The 14823-nt window shown below is 39.2% G+C and overlaps 1 protein-coding gene across 1 annotated transcript in view; it reads right to left on the reverse strand.

The window, feature by feature from the left end:
• Positions 1-14823, reverse strand: part of LOC149467187 (V-type proton ATPase subunit S1-like) — a 107826-nt gene that overhangs the window by 16981 nt on the left and 76022 nt on the right. The window contains exons 7-8 of the mRNA XM_089672152.1: positions 7759-7991; positions 3250-3303 (exon numbers count right to left, since the gene is read on the reverse strand). Of these exons, the coding sequence (XP_089528278.1) occupies positions 3250-3303; positions 7759-7991 (287 nt within the window). The remainder of the gene's footprint in view (positions 1-3249; positions 3304-7758; positions 7992-14823) is intronic.

Below are 14823 nucleotides of genomic sequence, written 5' to 3' on the forward strand. Positions count from 1 at the left end.
GAACTGCAAAATATCTTAAGGGACTGAGATGCTCTAACAGAAAGTCACCTCATTCTGCGGCTGCAAAGCCAAATGTAAGAGACATAAAGAGCTTTATTCACCTATCTTTTATTTGGACAAGAGTGAAAGAACTACTACTCTTAAACAATGTAAAGCAATTATAACTGGGTCTGCTTAATTGTGATGATATTTGCTTGTAATTATTTCTATCACAGATCTAAAAACAATGTTTTTTTTCACTTTAGGATAATTGATAAAGCTATACCAATTATTCCTAAAGAAGAATTCCAGGTATGGCACTTTTTTCATAGTTACATTGATCTGGGTTTGGACCAATGTAATTATGCATATACCATACCTGTGGAATCCCTTTAGAATATCTGTAGTAGCCTCCACTAGTGCAGTGATCTCCACTAGCTTCCAAGTTCGATGCTGATTGGCTGCCTACTGCATTTTGAACACAGGAGGGTGGCTGCTGAGCATTGGTCCCATTCAGATAATGCTTTACATTTTCACAGTAAATTCTGAGCCTTCTCTGATTGGATGGGGTGGAGAGCATGATGCCACCGACCCATAGCCCTACCTCTCAACCTTGTCCAATCAGAAACGTGGTGCATTTAATGTGAAAATGCAAAGCATTCTATGAATGGCACCCATGCCGAGAGCCCGACCTTTTGTTTTGAGATGGTAGCAGGGCAGCCACTCAACATGGGACCCAGAAGTTAGTGGAGAACATCACAGTAGCGGTGTCTACTACAGTGACTTCCAGCATCCAGAGGTCTTCCCATAGGAATTGTATATGCCTAGTTACATTGGTCCAAGTTGGATCAATGTAACTATTTGAAAAATGCCATACCAGGAATTTCTCCTTAAGGTGTATTTATAGCCAGTTTTGTTTTAGATAGAGCACAGAAAGGTTTGAACCTTTAAGAACAGGTCTTGGTGATCATTTCCCCCAGAACAGACAAAGATGGGAATTCAAAAATCTAGCAGTTGCATTGTTTTCACTGTTTACTTGGCTGTATAATTCATCCATACACATGTAGTATTAAAGAGTGTGACGGGGATGGGTTGTTGTAAACAAAATCTGCTGCATTTTACCACTAGCCTAGCAGTCCAACAGAAATCTTAGATGGCTCCATCTGTTATCAGTTAATGTTTTTTAGGTGAAATATATGTAAGGCTCTATGCAGCCACTCTTGTGATTCATGCATAATGACAGCACACAGTCTGCACGTCTTCAGCCTTCACTACCTACCTGCTCATTTGATTGTGAATGAGTATCATTATTTGCACACTTCTTTTTCCTCTCCACCTACACAGCTCCCCTTTAAGGCCCAAAGCCTAAAACACGGTAAAAGTACAACACTGTACCAGGGGCGGACTGACAACTCATGGGGCCCCGAGCAATAGGGAATCATGGGGCCCCTGTGTCCTTGCCCAAACTCAAAAAAGCCTATGAAAAAGGTACCAGGGGAATCTCATGGGGCCCCCTACTGACCCTGGGCTCTCGGGCAGTGCCCAAGTTTCCAAATGGTCAGCCTGCCCCTGCACTGTACAATGCATAAAAGCCTTCTAGATAACCACCTCCATGTCAGAGCATTCATTTGCACTTTCTGTTTAACTGTACAAACCTTTTTTGATGTTTTCTGTTACTTTCTTCTTCTGCACAATGAATTGTAAATGATGTGCAAGAAACTTCTGCAGATTAGAGACAGAAGAGTTTGAAAGCTTAACTGCTTCCTTTCCTGACCAGTCATTTTCAGAATGTGTGGAATAGATAGTTCTACTGCCTCTTTCTCTGATAATATACTAATTAGTCGGCCATACAGGAAATTCAATCCTTGCTGAATGTGCCGAAATGTGAGCCATGGGTGGCTTTGTTGGCATCACCCAGCTTGACAAACTTTGATTTTAAAGTCAAAGAAGTCAAGTGGAAAATTCTTGTTCTGACAGCTGTTAAAATGCAATAGCAGGCAGGAGAGATTCCGCCATCTATACAGTTTAGCATGGATGGGGGAATCTATTGATTTCTCTTGTTCAGCTGAGAGAAAGAAATCATAATGTGAATGTCTAGACATGGTAATAGTGTGAGCTCTTTATGTGTACATTTATGTGCTCTTTCTAGTGCAAATTTATAGTAGGATCATCAACTATTAAAACTTGATTTGCTTTGATATAAGCACACAAGGGATGTTTGAGTCACTCTCCTGCCTTTGTGGCTATGTGCTTGTATTTGTACTATCTCCATCAGAAAGATCATTGGACCATTCCGGAAAACATAATTTCTCCCACTGGAGAAATTTACCCAGTCTACTTTACAATATGGCTAATAATGGAACTTTGAAGGACCTTAACCAAATAGGTCGTTCACTTTCTAAAACAAAATGAGAAGGGAATATTGTGGCTCCTTGAAACATATATTACATTAATACATAATATAACCAATAGGGTTATCTGAAGATGCTAGTCCACTGGTAAAAATGTCAGACTTCATCTACATCAACTGAGCCATGTCACTCTGCATATTTTTACACCTGTATGGATGCACTATACAGCAATATAATTGCAATGTAGTAGAAGCAATGCTCACTGCAAATGATATGAATACATAGAAAAGGATTAGGGGGTCCAACTTTAGTTAAGAGAGTAAACCTTTATTAATTCTTGAATAAACAGTTCATGCCGAGCTCTCTTTAATGTGTTTAACATATTTTCCTGGAATAATGTATCTAGTAGTATTATTTGGTAAATGTATTTAACTGTAGACATCTGTCTGGTTGACAGTTGGTTGAACTCAGTGCAGATGTTAAAAAAACCTGATTAATGCAGCTACATATACAAAACAATTTTAATAATTTTTAATAAACCGGTATAAATACACAAATGTGTCTGTACCTGCTTCCTTCCATTCAGGGTGAATTTCCAATGTGAAAAAATTATGTAATGTTTTCATTGCATAGTGCTGTCATCTCAACCCTATACCAAAGAATATGCTTACAAGGGCAGCTTTTAATTGTCCAGGTAGTGGGTTGGGAGCAGGGACGTGACAACCCTGTATTCCTTAGCTGTGTGGGATCACCCTCCTTGCTATATAGTGTAGAAGAAGGGTGTGCATTGCAACGGTAGCTGAATAGCATCACATATAATAAAATATAATATACATTAATAAAATATAAGTCAACCTGTTTATTGAGTGTTGCTAGTCTAGGGTTTCTAGCTTTATGTGAAATCATGTTTAGGACACACCTTACTTCCAGGCTTGTAAGTCCATTTCCAGGAGAAGAGTATACCAGGGATAAGCTAAAAAAAGAAAAAAATAGCTTTGAGCAATAACCACAATTAACTGTGTTCTAGGCAAAAGAAAAAAGGAAGCTGTTATTTTACATAATACAGTACCTGACCTAATAATATAGCACATATGAGCTGTTTCGTAAAAGAGAAATATTCACACATATGTATCTGTATAGCATTATGTAGGAGTGTTAATAAAGAGGAATTTGGTAAACCACAATTACAGAGCTCACGAAAAACAAAATAGATATTACATCGGACTTTTTCAAAGTAGTGCTTTAACAATGCCTTCATATGTTTAAGAAGTGATGGGCTTTATGTTCGAGTCGAATATTAGTTTAACTTGAGCATTGGCCATTCTTGTGTTTGGCGAACACACGAACGGTAAGAGCATTCGGTGGGCTGTTTGCCCACTGTGCCCCACAATGCAGTGCACCCTAACAGTGCTTTGTGATTGGCCAAAGCAGTGCACCTGACAACAGGTCAGGTGCAATGCTTTGGCCAATTACAGTGCATAATGTCACCCAGACCCCTTGTGTGACATCATCAAAGTATTTAAGAACTGTCATCCTGACTCCCCAGACGGTGCTAGCGTTGAGAGCTGTTTTTTTTTTTACTTTTTCCAGGTCAGCAGTGGTGGCACGCGTCATGATTGATGTTGGATCTACTTCAGGGGACATTTTAAAAATTTGTGTTTTTAATAAAGGACTTGTCAAAGACTGTCTACTGTCATTTTTTACACTACACTTTTTTTGTGAATGAGTAGAAGTACCATACTCGTTCACATGGGGGCGTGGGATATGGGTGCCTCCTTATTAAAGGGGGCTTCCAGATTCCAATAAGCCCTCCACCCGCAAACCCCTAAAACCATCGGCCATGGTTGTGGGGAAGAGGCCCTTGTCCCCATCAACGTGGGGAAGAGGCCCTTGTCCCCATCAATATGGGGACATGGTGCTTTGGGGGGTCTCCCTGTCCCAAAGCACCCCCCATTTAGGGCGCCTGCTCACCCACCCCCCTTTCCTGACCTGCTGGGCTTCATGCTCGGATAAAAGTCTGGTATGGATTTTGGGGGGACCCCCACGCCATTTTTTCTTAAATTTTGGCATGGGGTTCCCTTCAAAACCCATGCCAGACCCGAAGGCACACGCGGCTGTGCACTCTCTGTGTGCCTGTGTCCCATGGACACAGCGCAACACTGCTCAGCAGAAGGGCTCTCTGATTAGCCCTTCTTATCACAGCATGGCTGTGTCCAATTACAGCCATCATGTAATGTAACTCTTTGATTGGCCCTTCTGATTACATGATGGCTGTGTCCAATCACTGTGGCTGTGTCTGTTGATCAGCTCTGCCTCTCCTCACACAGAACCCGCCAGTGAGGAGAAGCAGAACCTATCCCTGTTGCCACAGTGAGTTTTGAAGCACAACACACACTGATTCACTCCATAGTGTCCCCCACACATCTGTCAGTATCAAAAACATCTGTCAGTGCACCAGTGATCCACATCTGTCACAGTGTACCAATGGTCATCCACATATGTACCAGTGATCAATATCTGTCACAGTATACCAGTGTCAAATCCACATCTGTCACAGCGTACCTGAGATCAACATCTGTCACATGGTACCAGTTTCAAATCCACATCTGTACCAGTGATCAACATCTGTCACATTGTACTAGTGGTCATCCACATCTGTACCAGTGATCAACATCTCACACATTGTACCAGTGGTCATTCACATCTGTACCAGTGATCAACATCTCTCATAGTGTACCAGTGGTCATCCACATCTGTACCAGTGATCAACATCTGTCACAGCATACCAGTGTCAATCCACATCTGTCACAGCGTACAAGTGATCATCATCTATCACATAGTACCAGTGTAAAAACCACATCTGTACCAGTGATCAATATCTTTCCCAGTGTACCAGTGTCAAATCCACATCTGTACCAGTGATCAATATATGTCACAGAGTACCAGTATCAAATCCACATCTGTACCAGTGATCAATATCTGTCAGAGTACCAGTGTCAAATCCACATCTGTACCAGTGATCAATATCTGCCACAGAGTACCAGTGTCAAATCAACATCTGTACCAGTGATCAGCATCTGCCACAGTGTACCAGTGGTCATCCACATGTGTACTGGACCTACTGATCTACCAAACCTATACATCATATGCCAGTCTATTCATCGTGTATGTCCAGAACACACTATGAGATGATAATGAGGTTTTTACATTTCAAAAATAATACCCAGTGCCCTCTCCAAAATCAACCTGATTAGGACAATCTATTCAAAATTCAGCCACTAATCAACTTTTTTTGCTGCACCTTTAAGGAAATATTTACCCCTGACAAAAATATTTGTGTGGATGAATCCCTAGTCCACTTCACTGGAAAGCTTGGCATTAAACAGTACATCTAGGGATCTCAGTACTACAGGTTTGATCAAGTGATCAAGTGTGATCAATTTTCAGTGATTGGTGCCATAGCTTGTAGACTCTATAACTTTAACACAGATCAAATAATATACACTGATTGGGGTTATTTTTACCAAAAAATAAAATGTAGCAGTATAAATTTTGGCCAAAATGTATGAAGAAAAATTACTGATTTGCAAAATTTTATAACAGAAATGAAGAAAAATTCATTTTTATATAGCAAAAAAAAGCACAGTGCTGATTAAATACCACCAAAAGAAAGCTATTTGTGTGAAAAAAGGACAAAATTTTCATTTGGGTACAGTGTTGCATGACTGAGTAATTATCATTCAAAGTGTGAGAGCGCTGAAAGCTGAGAATTGGTCTGGGCATGAAGGGGATACAAGTGCCTGGTATTGAGGTGGTTAAAGGGTGTTAACTGGAGTTTGGCTTTAGTTTGTTAGTCTAGTGCATCTAACCCTATCCTTTTCCCAGATTGACAATGTTGTTATTCAGTTGTGTCTCCATTGCTCCTCCATCTACAGTAAAGACACATTAAGACAAGAAGTGTGTTACTGGCCACATCGCCAGATGAATAAAAAGAGAAAACACCTGAAAAAAGAAAGCTAATACAGTTACCACATTTAAGAATTGATAAACTGCAATATATATATATATATTTTTTTTTTTTTTCGGCTTATTACCACTTAAAGTTTGTGTGGAGGAGATGGTTTTTGGTTAGAGAATGCCATAAACCTTTAGTCAACGCTTCTTACAAAAGAACCTATTTTTACAAGACCCCATTATCTTGCTGACAGACATCCTTCTATGTATAATTTTTAAAAAATCACTTTTCTGATGTGTTATTTTATTATCACCTCAAACAATTTCATTTTCTGTTCTTCTCCATAGACAGGTATTACCACCCCGAGGCTGGTGTTATTGTAAGTAGTGATAACCTGTGAGGTAATCTTTGTGACTTGACCTTTACATTGAATTTTTCATAAGGACCAAAAAATTTAAATTGACAGTGATACTGTATAATAACACTAGTAGTAGTACTGGTCAGCATGGTGGCATAGTGGTTAGCACATATGTCTTTCAATAATAGGGTACTCCTCCACCTTACGAACCATTCCATATCTGCCACCCCTCTCTGCCAATCCCTCTACTGGCGTCCCATTGCCCAACGGATAAAATTCAAAACATTAACAATAACATATAAAGCCATTTATAACTCTGCCCCAAATTACATCAACAATCTTTTCTCTAAATATCACTTAAACCGTACTCTTCGCTCCTCGCACGGCCTCTAGGACTTCTCCAGAGCTTTCCCCATCCTCTGGAACTCTCTACCCCAATTTATCAGACTATCGCCTACTCTGCTCACTTTTAGGCGACCTCTGAAAACCTATCTCTTCAGGGAAGAAGATAGCTAATAATGGAATCTTATATTCCTCCTATCAGTCCATCCCCCACAGTTATTACATTTTGTACCACTAGACCCTCCCTCTTAGATTGTAAGCTCCAAGGAGCAGGATCCTCCTAACTTAAATTGTAAAGCACTGAGCAAACTGTTGGCGCTATATAAATCCTGTATAATATAATAATAATACTCGATTCAAATCCCAACCATGACACTGCCTGCATGGAGTTTGCTTATTCTCCCAGTGCTTATGTGAGTTTCCTCTCATACTCCAAAGACATGCTGGAATGTTAGTCTGCTCCTGTCTAAATTGGTCCTAGTATGTGTATGTATGCATTTTATTTGGGAACCTAAGATCGCAAGCTCCATAAGAGTAGGAACTGATGTGAATTTACAATATGTAAAGCACAGCATTAATTGTCGGTGTTACATCAATATCATATTTCAGAGCTGACTAAGCATAGCATGTTTAAGATATAAGATTTACAAGGTGTGTTATCAAGCAAAAAAAACCAAAAGAAACATAAGTTTGTTAACTGAACCCACTTCATAAATATAAATACTGTACATCACTGGTTCAATATTTCATATATTCTCTCATAAGTTACTTACGTGGTATTGTCATTAGAACATTTCGATAGGCTAGTGTTTGCTGAACGTGCTATGAATGTCCTATTTGTCAAATCAAATACTACTGTTCTATTAGTGATCACAAATTGGGTTGCGTATATCAGAATACAAGTGTCTGATCCATTTGTCACATTAAATGGTGGGTATGGAACTGTTGTAGCAGTGGCCAGCAGCTGTCGCCCTTGTTTTTGCACCATGTCAAAACTTTTTTCAACCTTTAACAAAAACAAAAAAATGTATAAGTAGCTTGCCAACATTTATAGTCGCAAATCAACTGTACTAGTATAATAATCTAAATTAACCACTTGCTGACCACCTGCCCACATTTTACTGAGGGTGGGTAGCTCGTACTTGCACAATCGCATACCTGAGCTTTGGCAATGTCAGTTGCCGGTTCAGGACGTGAGCGTGCCCCCCCATTGGGATTTTATCAGCATATTTCAGCCAATGATTTACAGCTGAGACCTGCTGATTGGCTGTGTCCAATAACTGCCCAGAGCCCTGTGTTGACAAACACAGGACTCTGTACAGAGGGGACGATCTGATTGCTTCTTCAAGGAGAAGAAACAAACAGATATTTTGTAAAAAGCAGCGCACATTACATGCACTGACACTTGTTGGACACACACTTAACCCCTCGATTACCCTGAGATGTTAACCCTTTCCCAGCCAATGTAATTAGTACAGTGTTTAGTATTATCACTGATCACTGTGTTAGTGTCAATTGTGATGTCAGTGTCAGTTAGTGTACATCCCAGCCTGCATCAGTTAGTACCAGATTGCCTTCCGCATTATCACAGCCCCACTATAAGTCGCTGAACACTGCCATTGCAAGTATGAAAAAAATCCTATATATATACCATTTTGCAGATGCTATATCTTTCACACAAACCAATCAATATACACTTGTTTTAATCAATATACACTTGTACATTTTTACCTAAATTTATGCAGAATGTTTTTTTTTTTATATGTTTTATACCAGAAAGTTAAAAAAAAATTTGTTTTTTTATTTAAAAAATGTCAGTCTTTTTTTATTCATATAATAAAAAATAAAAAACCCAGTGGTGATAAAATACCACCAAAAGAAAGCTCAATTTGTGTGTAAAATTATAGATAAACTTCATTTGGGCACAGCATTGCATGTCTGTGCCATTACTAGTTAAAGAAGCGTAGTGCTAAATAGCAAAAAATGGCCTGGTCATGAAGGGGGTAAAACCTTTGCAGATCTCAAGTGGTTAACCAGTGTACTATAGGATGTATTACCTTGATATTCTTTACTGCCTTTAAAGCAGATCTTTACTGTTGATGATGTGCTCAAAAAAAGTCAAAAGGGGCCAAGGACCAGTCACTAGTTTCACCTCTAGGCACCCTTCAGCTGATCTTTTCCCTCTGATGCCATATTCTGTGTCTCTGTGCGGAAGTGGGAAGTGGTCATCTTGGTAGAGTAGCAGAACACTGCTTTCTCAAGTCAGATCTGCCCCCTAATGATTGCTAATCTAATGAGCTGATGGGCAGTGAATTGATTTCATTATGTTGCATCCACATTATCAAGTTTGTGTGACATTCTCTGTCCTGAATCTCAGTTTCATTGCTATTGGATTTTGCATTTTGTACTTATTTTGTATCTTTAGAATAACATTTTATACAGCTTTATTTACTATGATCTAAGCGATTCTGAATCATTTGCGTAACAATCTGACCATGAGGAACACCAGATGAGTATCAAGCAGTGGGACACAAACTGGACAGGTTAGTAAATTTTCTCTTGGACCTCTTCTCGTTAAAGGAGAAGAAGGCCCAAAGCTCTTTTGGCCCTACCCTCCTGTGCATCACAGGAGTGTACTTCATTCTGCACTCTTTTGGCCCATAATAGTTAACAGTGGGCTAAAGTCTGCTGTCAGCTGATGTCACAAAACTGATCCAGACCATGGAGGGATCCCAACTTTAATTAAGTTAAGTAGGGGAATTATATAATCTCTGTTAGCTTTTCATTGTTTTCTTTTTCCATGTTTCAGATTTTTCCTTACTGTCAGTTTGTTAAAACATTGTCCCCAGAAATTTTCCTAAAAGAGCTCTAATAGTAGTAAAACCTGACAGTGGTTCCATCCTTTCATTATTCTATCCAAAATGAATCGAAAAAAAGTTCTGGGTATATTTACATTTTAGTGCAGCTTTAGGATATCCACCTGATCCTGCATCAACAACTGCTGGGCCAAGCACTCAGTGCTAAGAATTAATGTACCATACAGCAAGACTTATGTTGTATGTGTCATAACGTTGAAAGAAATGCTCATGGATGACGAGATCTATTACTATTTTTCGTGTGTGTAAGATTACATAAGCATAATTTTTATTTTCACATTTCTCTATTTTCTAAAGGAAAGAGGAATTTCTAATGAACTCTTACATAACTTGCCTTTAGACTATTTAGTTTATATTTAATTAAAACCTCAAGGTACCCATGACCAGACAAAACACTGTAGTAGTTTCTTCAATCAACTATGACACAAATTTCCCAATGGAAGTTTCCAAGGAATGTTACCAGGTTATAAAGAAAAAACTTTCTAAACAGAAGTTGATAATACAGAAATTCTTGAAGTACATGATTAAGGGTCAGTTTCAGTTTTTGGCACATACTGAAGAGTTAAAATATTTTTTTTATATTAATTGGAAACTTCAGTATTGGGATCTCTGCATTTGTGTTCTCAGGGCTTCACATCTAACACATCAACAAGGAAGCATTCCTGTCCCTGGTGGAGTTTCCACATAATTCTTAGTTTGGAGAGTGCAAACAGTAAGGGCTCGTTCACACTTGACTTTATTTCTAACTCTAGCCAAACTCCCCTATAGCGTTTAACAGGCGTTAGACAGGAGTTTGGGAAGCATTTTAAACACTCCACAAATCTCCCCAAACGCCCCATTCGCGGTTTTGAGGCAGTTGATAGGCGTTTGCCAAGTGTTAAAACCGCACCACAAACACCTATAATGAAGTTAAATGGTATTAACACTCCGCAACCGCCTCGCAACCGCCTTGCAACTGCACTGCAAAGGGCTGCCAGGCGTTTGCAGAGCAGCACCATAGACTTGAATGGGAGGCTTCAACTCCTCCTGACTCAGCACGAGGCGTCCGTTTTGCCACGACACAATGCAACGCTAATGCTTCAGTGTGAACAGCACTGTGTGCTGCCATGTGCAGAATTTTCATAGGTGTTTGAGAAATGTTAAAAACGCTTCCCAAACGCCTGTCTGACAAAGCTAGTGTGAACTGAGCCTAAGAGTAGAGGAATCCAAAACATCAGTGTGGATAGGAAAAGTGCCTGGAACCATATCAGAGTTATCTTACCTGTGTAGTCTCCAAGTCATATATGAACCTAAGGTGGCTCAAACCACTAAATTCTGTCCATACCTGGAATATCATTTTTGGGTGGACAGGCCCTTTTAATTCAGAATTTTCTACACACTACTTGCATTACTCTGAGGACAAAAAATCGTAATGAAGAGGGTGAGAATAGTTTGAGTCCTAAGACAGAAGGCTTAGTTGCCATGACGCAAATGGTGTTCTTGATTCTGCATTTGTTCAGCAGTTGTACAGTATCTGCTGAATGATGCTTCAAACCCTAAGCTATAATGCGTGTGCTACTTTAACAATTATTATTTTCAGCTCTCAATGCCTGTCATTGCTGAAATTACTAGTGTTTTGGCAAATAAAAGTTGGTTTGTGACAAAAATGACAGGCATAGAAATCCCGACCCCCCAATATTATGTTGTGAAATGTACAGTATTTACTATTTAATTTGTAATCTATAACTGAGAAAATGCATTATAGGGAATCCCTTGACCAATTCCATGACAGCATTTATAACTTTTACAAATATTTTTCTTGTAATTAAATAAGTATTTCTTTGCACATCTCTGTGCAAATTAGGGTGAAGGTGACCCTCTCTTGATAAAGTGCATTGCTTGAAAAATAGTCTCTTATAAATGTTTTGGACAGTGAGGGATGCACTATTATAGGTCTGCGGATATCATTTCTTTATTTTATGACTTGTCTGATAAATTTTCACACTTCCAATAGAAGAGTATTCCAATAGAAGATAGGGGGGATTTGTAAATAACAATAACATTGGATTAAAAAAACAGGATATATTGTACATAAAAACTTTTTTTTTTAATATCTAAGGGACAAAAAAACCTTTACTATTTTACTGCTTTAGTTGTATGTTAAACATCTCTACTGCTGTAACTATGAGGCAGATTAGGTAACGTGTTCACAAAACTTCGTTAACTATTAAGAAAATAATGTTATGTAAAGGTACACATTGTCCAGATGAAGGAATTTCTTTGGGAGAATGAAATTTGACACAGCAGAAATTTGCTAACAAGAAATTCTTAACTTTATCTGTACAATGATTGCTGAAACCTGAGTATATGCACTGCCAGCCTGTTAAAACTTTAATCAAGGTCTCATACAAATCTGCCAAACTGTAAATGTTCTACTTTATTGGAGAACTGGTGCACAGAATAAGACAAGATGGAATACATAAACTGTCACCTCATTACATGTATCTGTTGTCCTAACAACAGAGGAAGCTGAGAAAAAAAGAAGCTAAGAATATAATTAATGGCATTGCTTCATCATTACAAAACCAAAAAGTTTGCAAGCTAAAATATCATAAGCTCTATTTCTGCAGAAATTGTTAAGTTGTTATTTTAATGTGGAAATTTAATATTTTTGTCCCAATGTGTTACATCACACACACATTACTCATTTTAGCCAATTAAAGTATTTAAAATTGTTTATACCTTACATAAAAGCAAAACTGATCGAATTTAGTCTCTGCCAATCAAAAAGAAACTTTAGCCAAACAATTACAATGTCTTTAAAAGCATTTAAAATTGCCAATGCGTACTTGTACGATTTTTTACTTATCTTGGTTTTGTTCCTCCTTAATGAAATAGCTGCTTTAACTGGAAACATAAAATTACATTTAGTGACCATTTAGGATCTGGACTGCTTCTTGGCACCTGTCTGAAGGCTTCTGAATTCTGCCTGAAGCATTGGAACTGCCTAATCACCTACCTAAAACATTTAAATGTTAATATTGGCCATGCACTTCTAGATTTTTATTGTTCCATTAAACCTGTGGGCTGAACAAAAAAATTATAACAAATTCCTCCATCCATACTATTTAGTGTGAATGGATGAATCTCTTGCGTGCCTAATACAATCTGACAGCCACCACCAATTTTCCTTCCAACTCCTTCAATTGTATTAATTAAAAGATGTCAGATGAGAGGAAGCCGACAGGACCACTCATAAAGCGTTTTTTTTTCTGTTTTAAAAAGCATGGCTCCCTCTCCTAGAGCTAAACAGCCTAACATGCAATGGCATGCAGTAGAGAGCTTGATGGAATGGGTTTCCATGGGCGAGTAGCTGCATCCAAGCCTTACATCACCAAGTGCAATGCAAAGCGTTGGATGCAGTGGTGTAAAGCACGTCACCACTGGACTCTAGAGCAGTAGAGATGTGTTCTCTGGAGTGACGAATCACGCTTTTCTGTCTGCCAATCCGATGGACGTGTCTGGGTTTGGTGGTTGGCAGTTGGCAGGAGAACAGTACTTGTCTGACTGTATTGTTCCAATTGTAAAGTTTGGTGGAAGGGGGATTATGGTGCGGGGTTGTTTTTCAGATGTTGGTCTTGGCCCCTAAGTTCCAGTGAAGGGAACTCTTAAGGCATCAGCATACCAACACATTTTGGAAAATTTCATGCTACCAACTTTGTGGAACAGTTTGGTGATGGCCCCATCCTATTCCAACCAGTGCACAAAGCAAGGTCCATAAAGACATGGATGAGGAAGTCTGGATTGGAGGAACTTGACTGGCCTGCACAGAGTCCTGACCTCAATCCAGGCCTTTGGGATGAATTAGAGCGGAGACAGCAAGCCAGGCCTTCTTGTTCGACATCTGCCTGACCTCACAAATGTGCTTCTGGAAGAATGGTCAAATGTTCCCATAGGCACACTCCTAAACCTTGTGCACAGCTTTCCCAGAAGAGTTGAAGCTGTTATAGCTGCAAAGGGTGGGCCAACTCAATATTGAACCCTACGGACTAAGACTGGGATGCCATGAAAGTTCATGTATGTGTAAAGGCAGGCATCCCAATACTTTTGGCAATATAGTGTATCTTTCCAGGTTCCAGTGTTGCCTAAAAGTGTCCTATGGTGTCCTGTGTTGGCATGTCAGCAGGAGCAACACAGGGTTTGAACAGTGAGAAAAGGGGATCTGTGTTCCCCCTGTCACTGACCTGACAATGCTGGAACACCTTTGAATATGATGGCTGGAACCTGTAAAGTTAAATATTAGTTAAAATTAGAATACTTAAAATGTTTCTAAATTATATATTCTTTAAAATCTTTTATTTACCCACACAGTGACCCCGGGTTTCCCCAAAAAAATGGCGTCCCCCCACCATAGAGGATCAAGGGAACCACCCTCTCATGACGGCAAGTAGCTGGATGTCCTCTTCCCAGCAAACTAGTTAGAGGTCCCAGGACCATTTTTGGGGGGAATCCTGCAAAAGCACACCTCCCAATACTAAAAATCATGCAAGCTGCTATCAGCATACCAGGGGGAATATAATACAAGCCTGCATGTCTTTTATATGGGACTGGTTAGTTTGGGGAGGGGGAACACAGATTTTTTTAAATAAAAAATAAATAAATTCACTCCTTCTAGTGCCCTCCTAGTGTGTCTATTTTGGGTGCTTATTCACTGGGCAAAATGAAGATTGAAAGCAGTAGAGATAATCAAGATTTTTAAAACAAATTTCTGTGATTTGCAAGTTTCACACCCAAAACAAACATTTCAAGTTGGCAAACATGCAGAATAAGTTATTTGAAGGGATTTATATAGAGGTTAAGATGTTCTGTCACTTTAGACAATGTTTTCTTAATGGGTGTGTTCAATTTTTATTTTATATGGGCGGTTGATAGAGGACAGCTGAGCACATCAGTAGCAGGGATGATGGTGAATAGTCCTTCAAA

The sequence above is a fragment of the Staurois parvus genome, unplaced genomic scaffold (genome assembly GCF_062004578.1).
Source record: "Staurois parvus isolate SC_StPar_1 unplaced genomic scaffold, SC_StPar_1.0 ptg000120l, whole genome shotgun sequence".
Lineage (NCBI taxonomy): Eukaryota > Metazoa > Chordata > Amphibia > Anura > Ranidae > Staurois > Staurois parvus.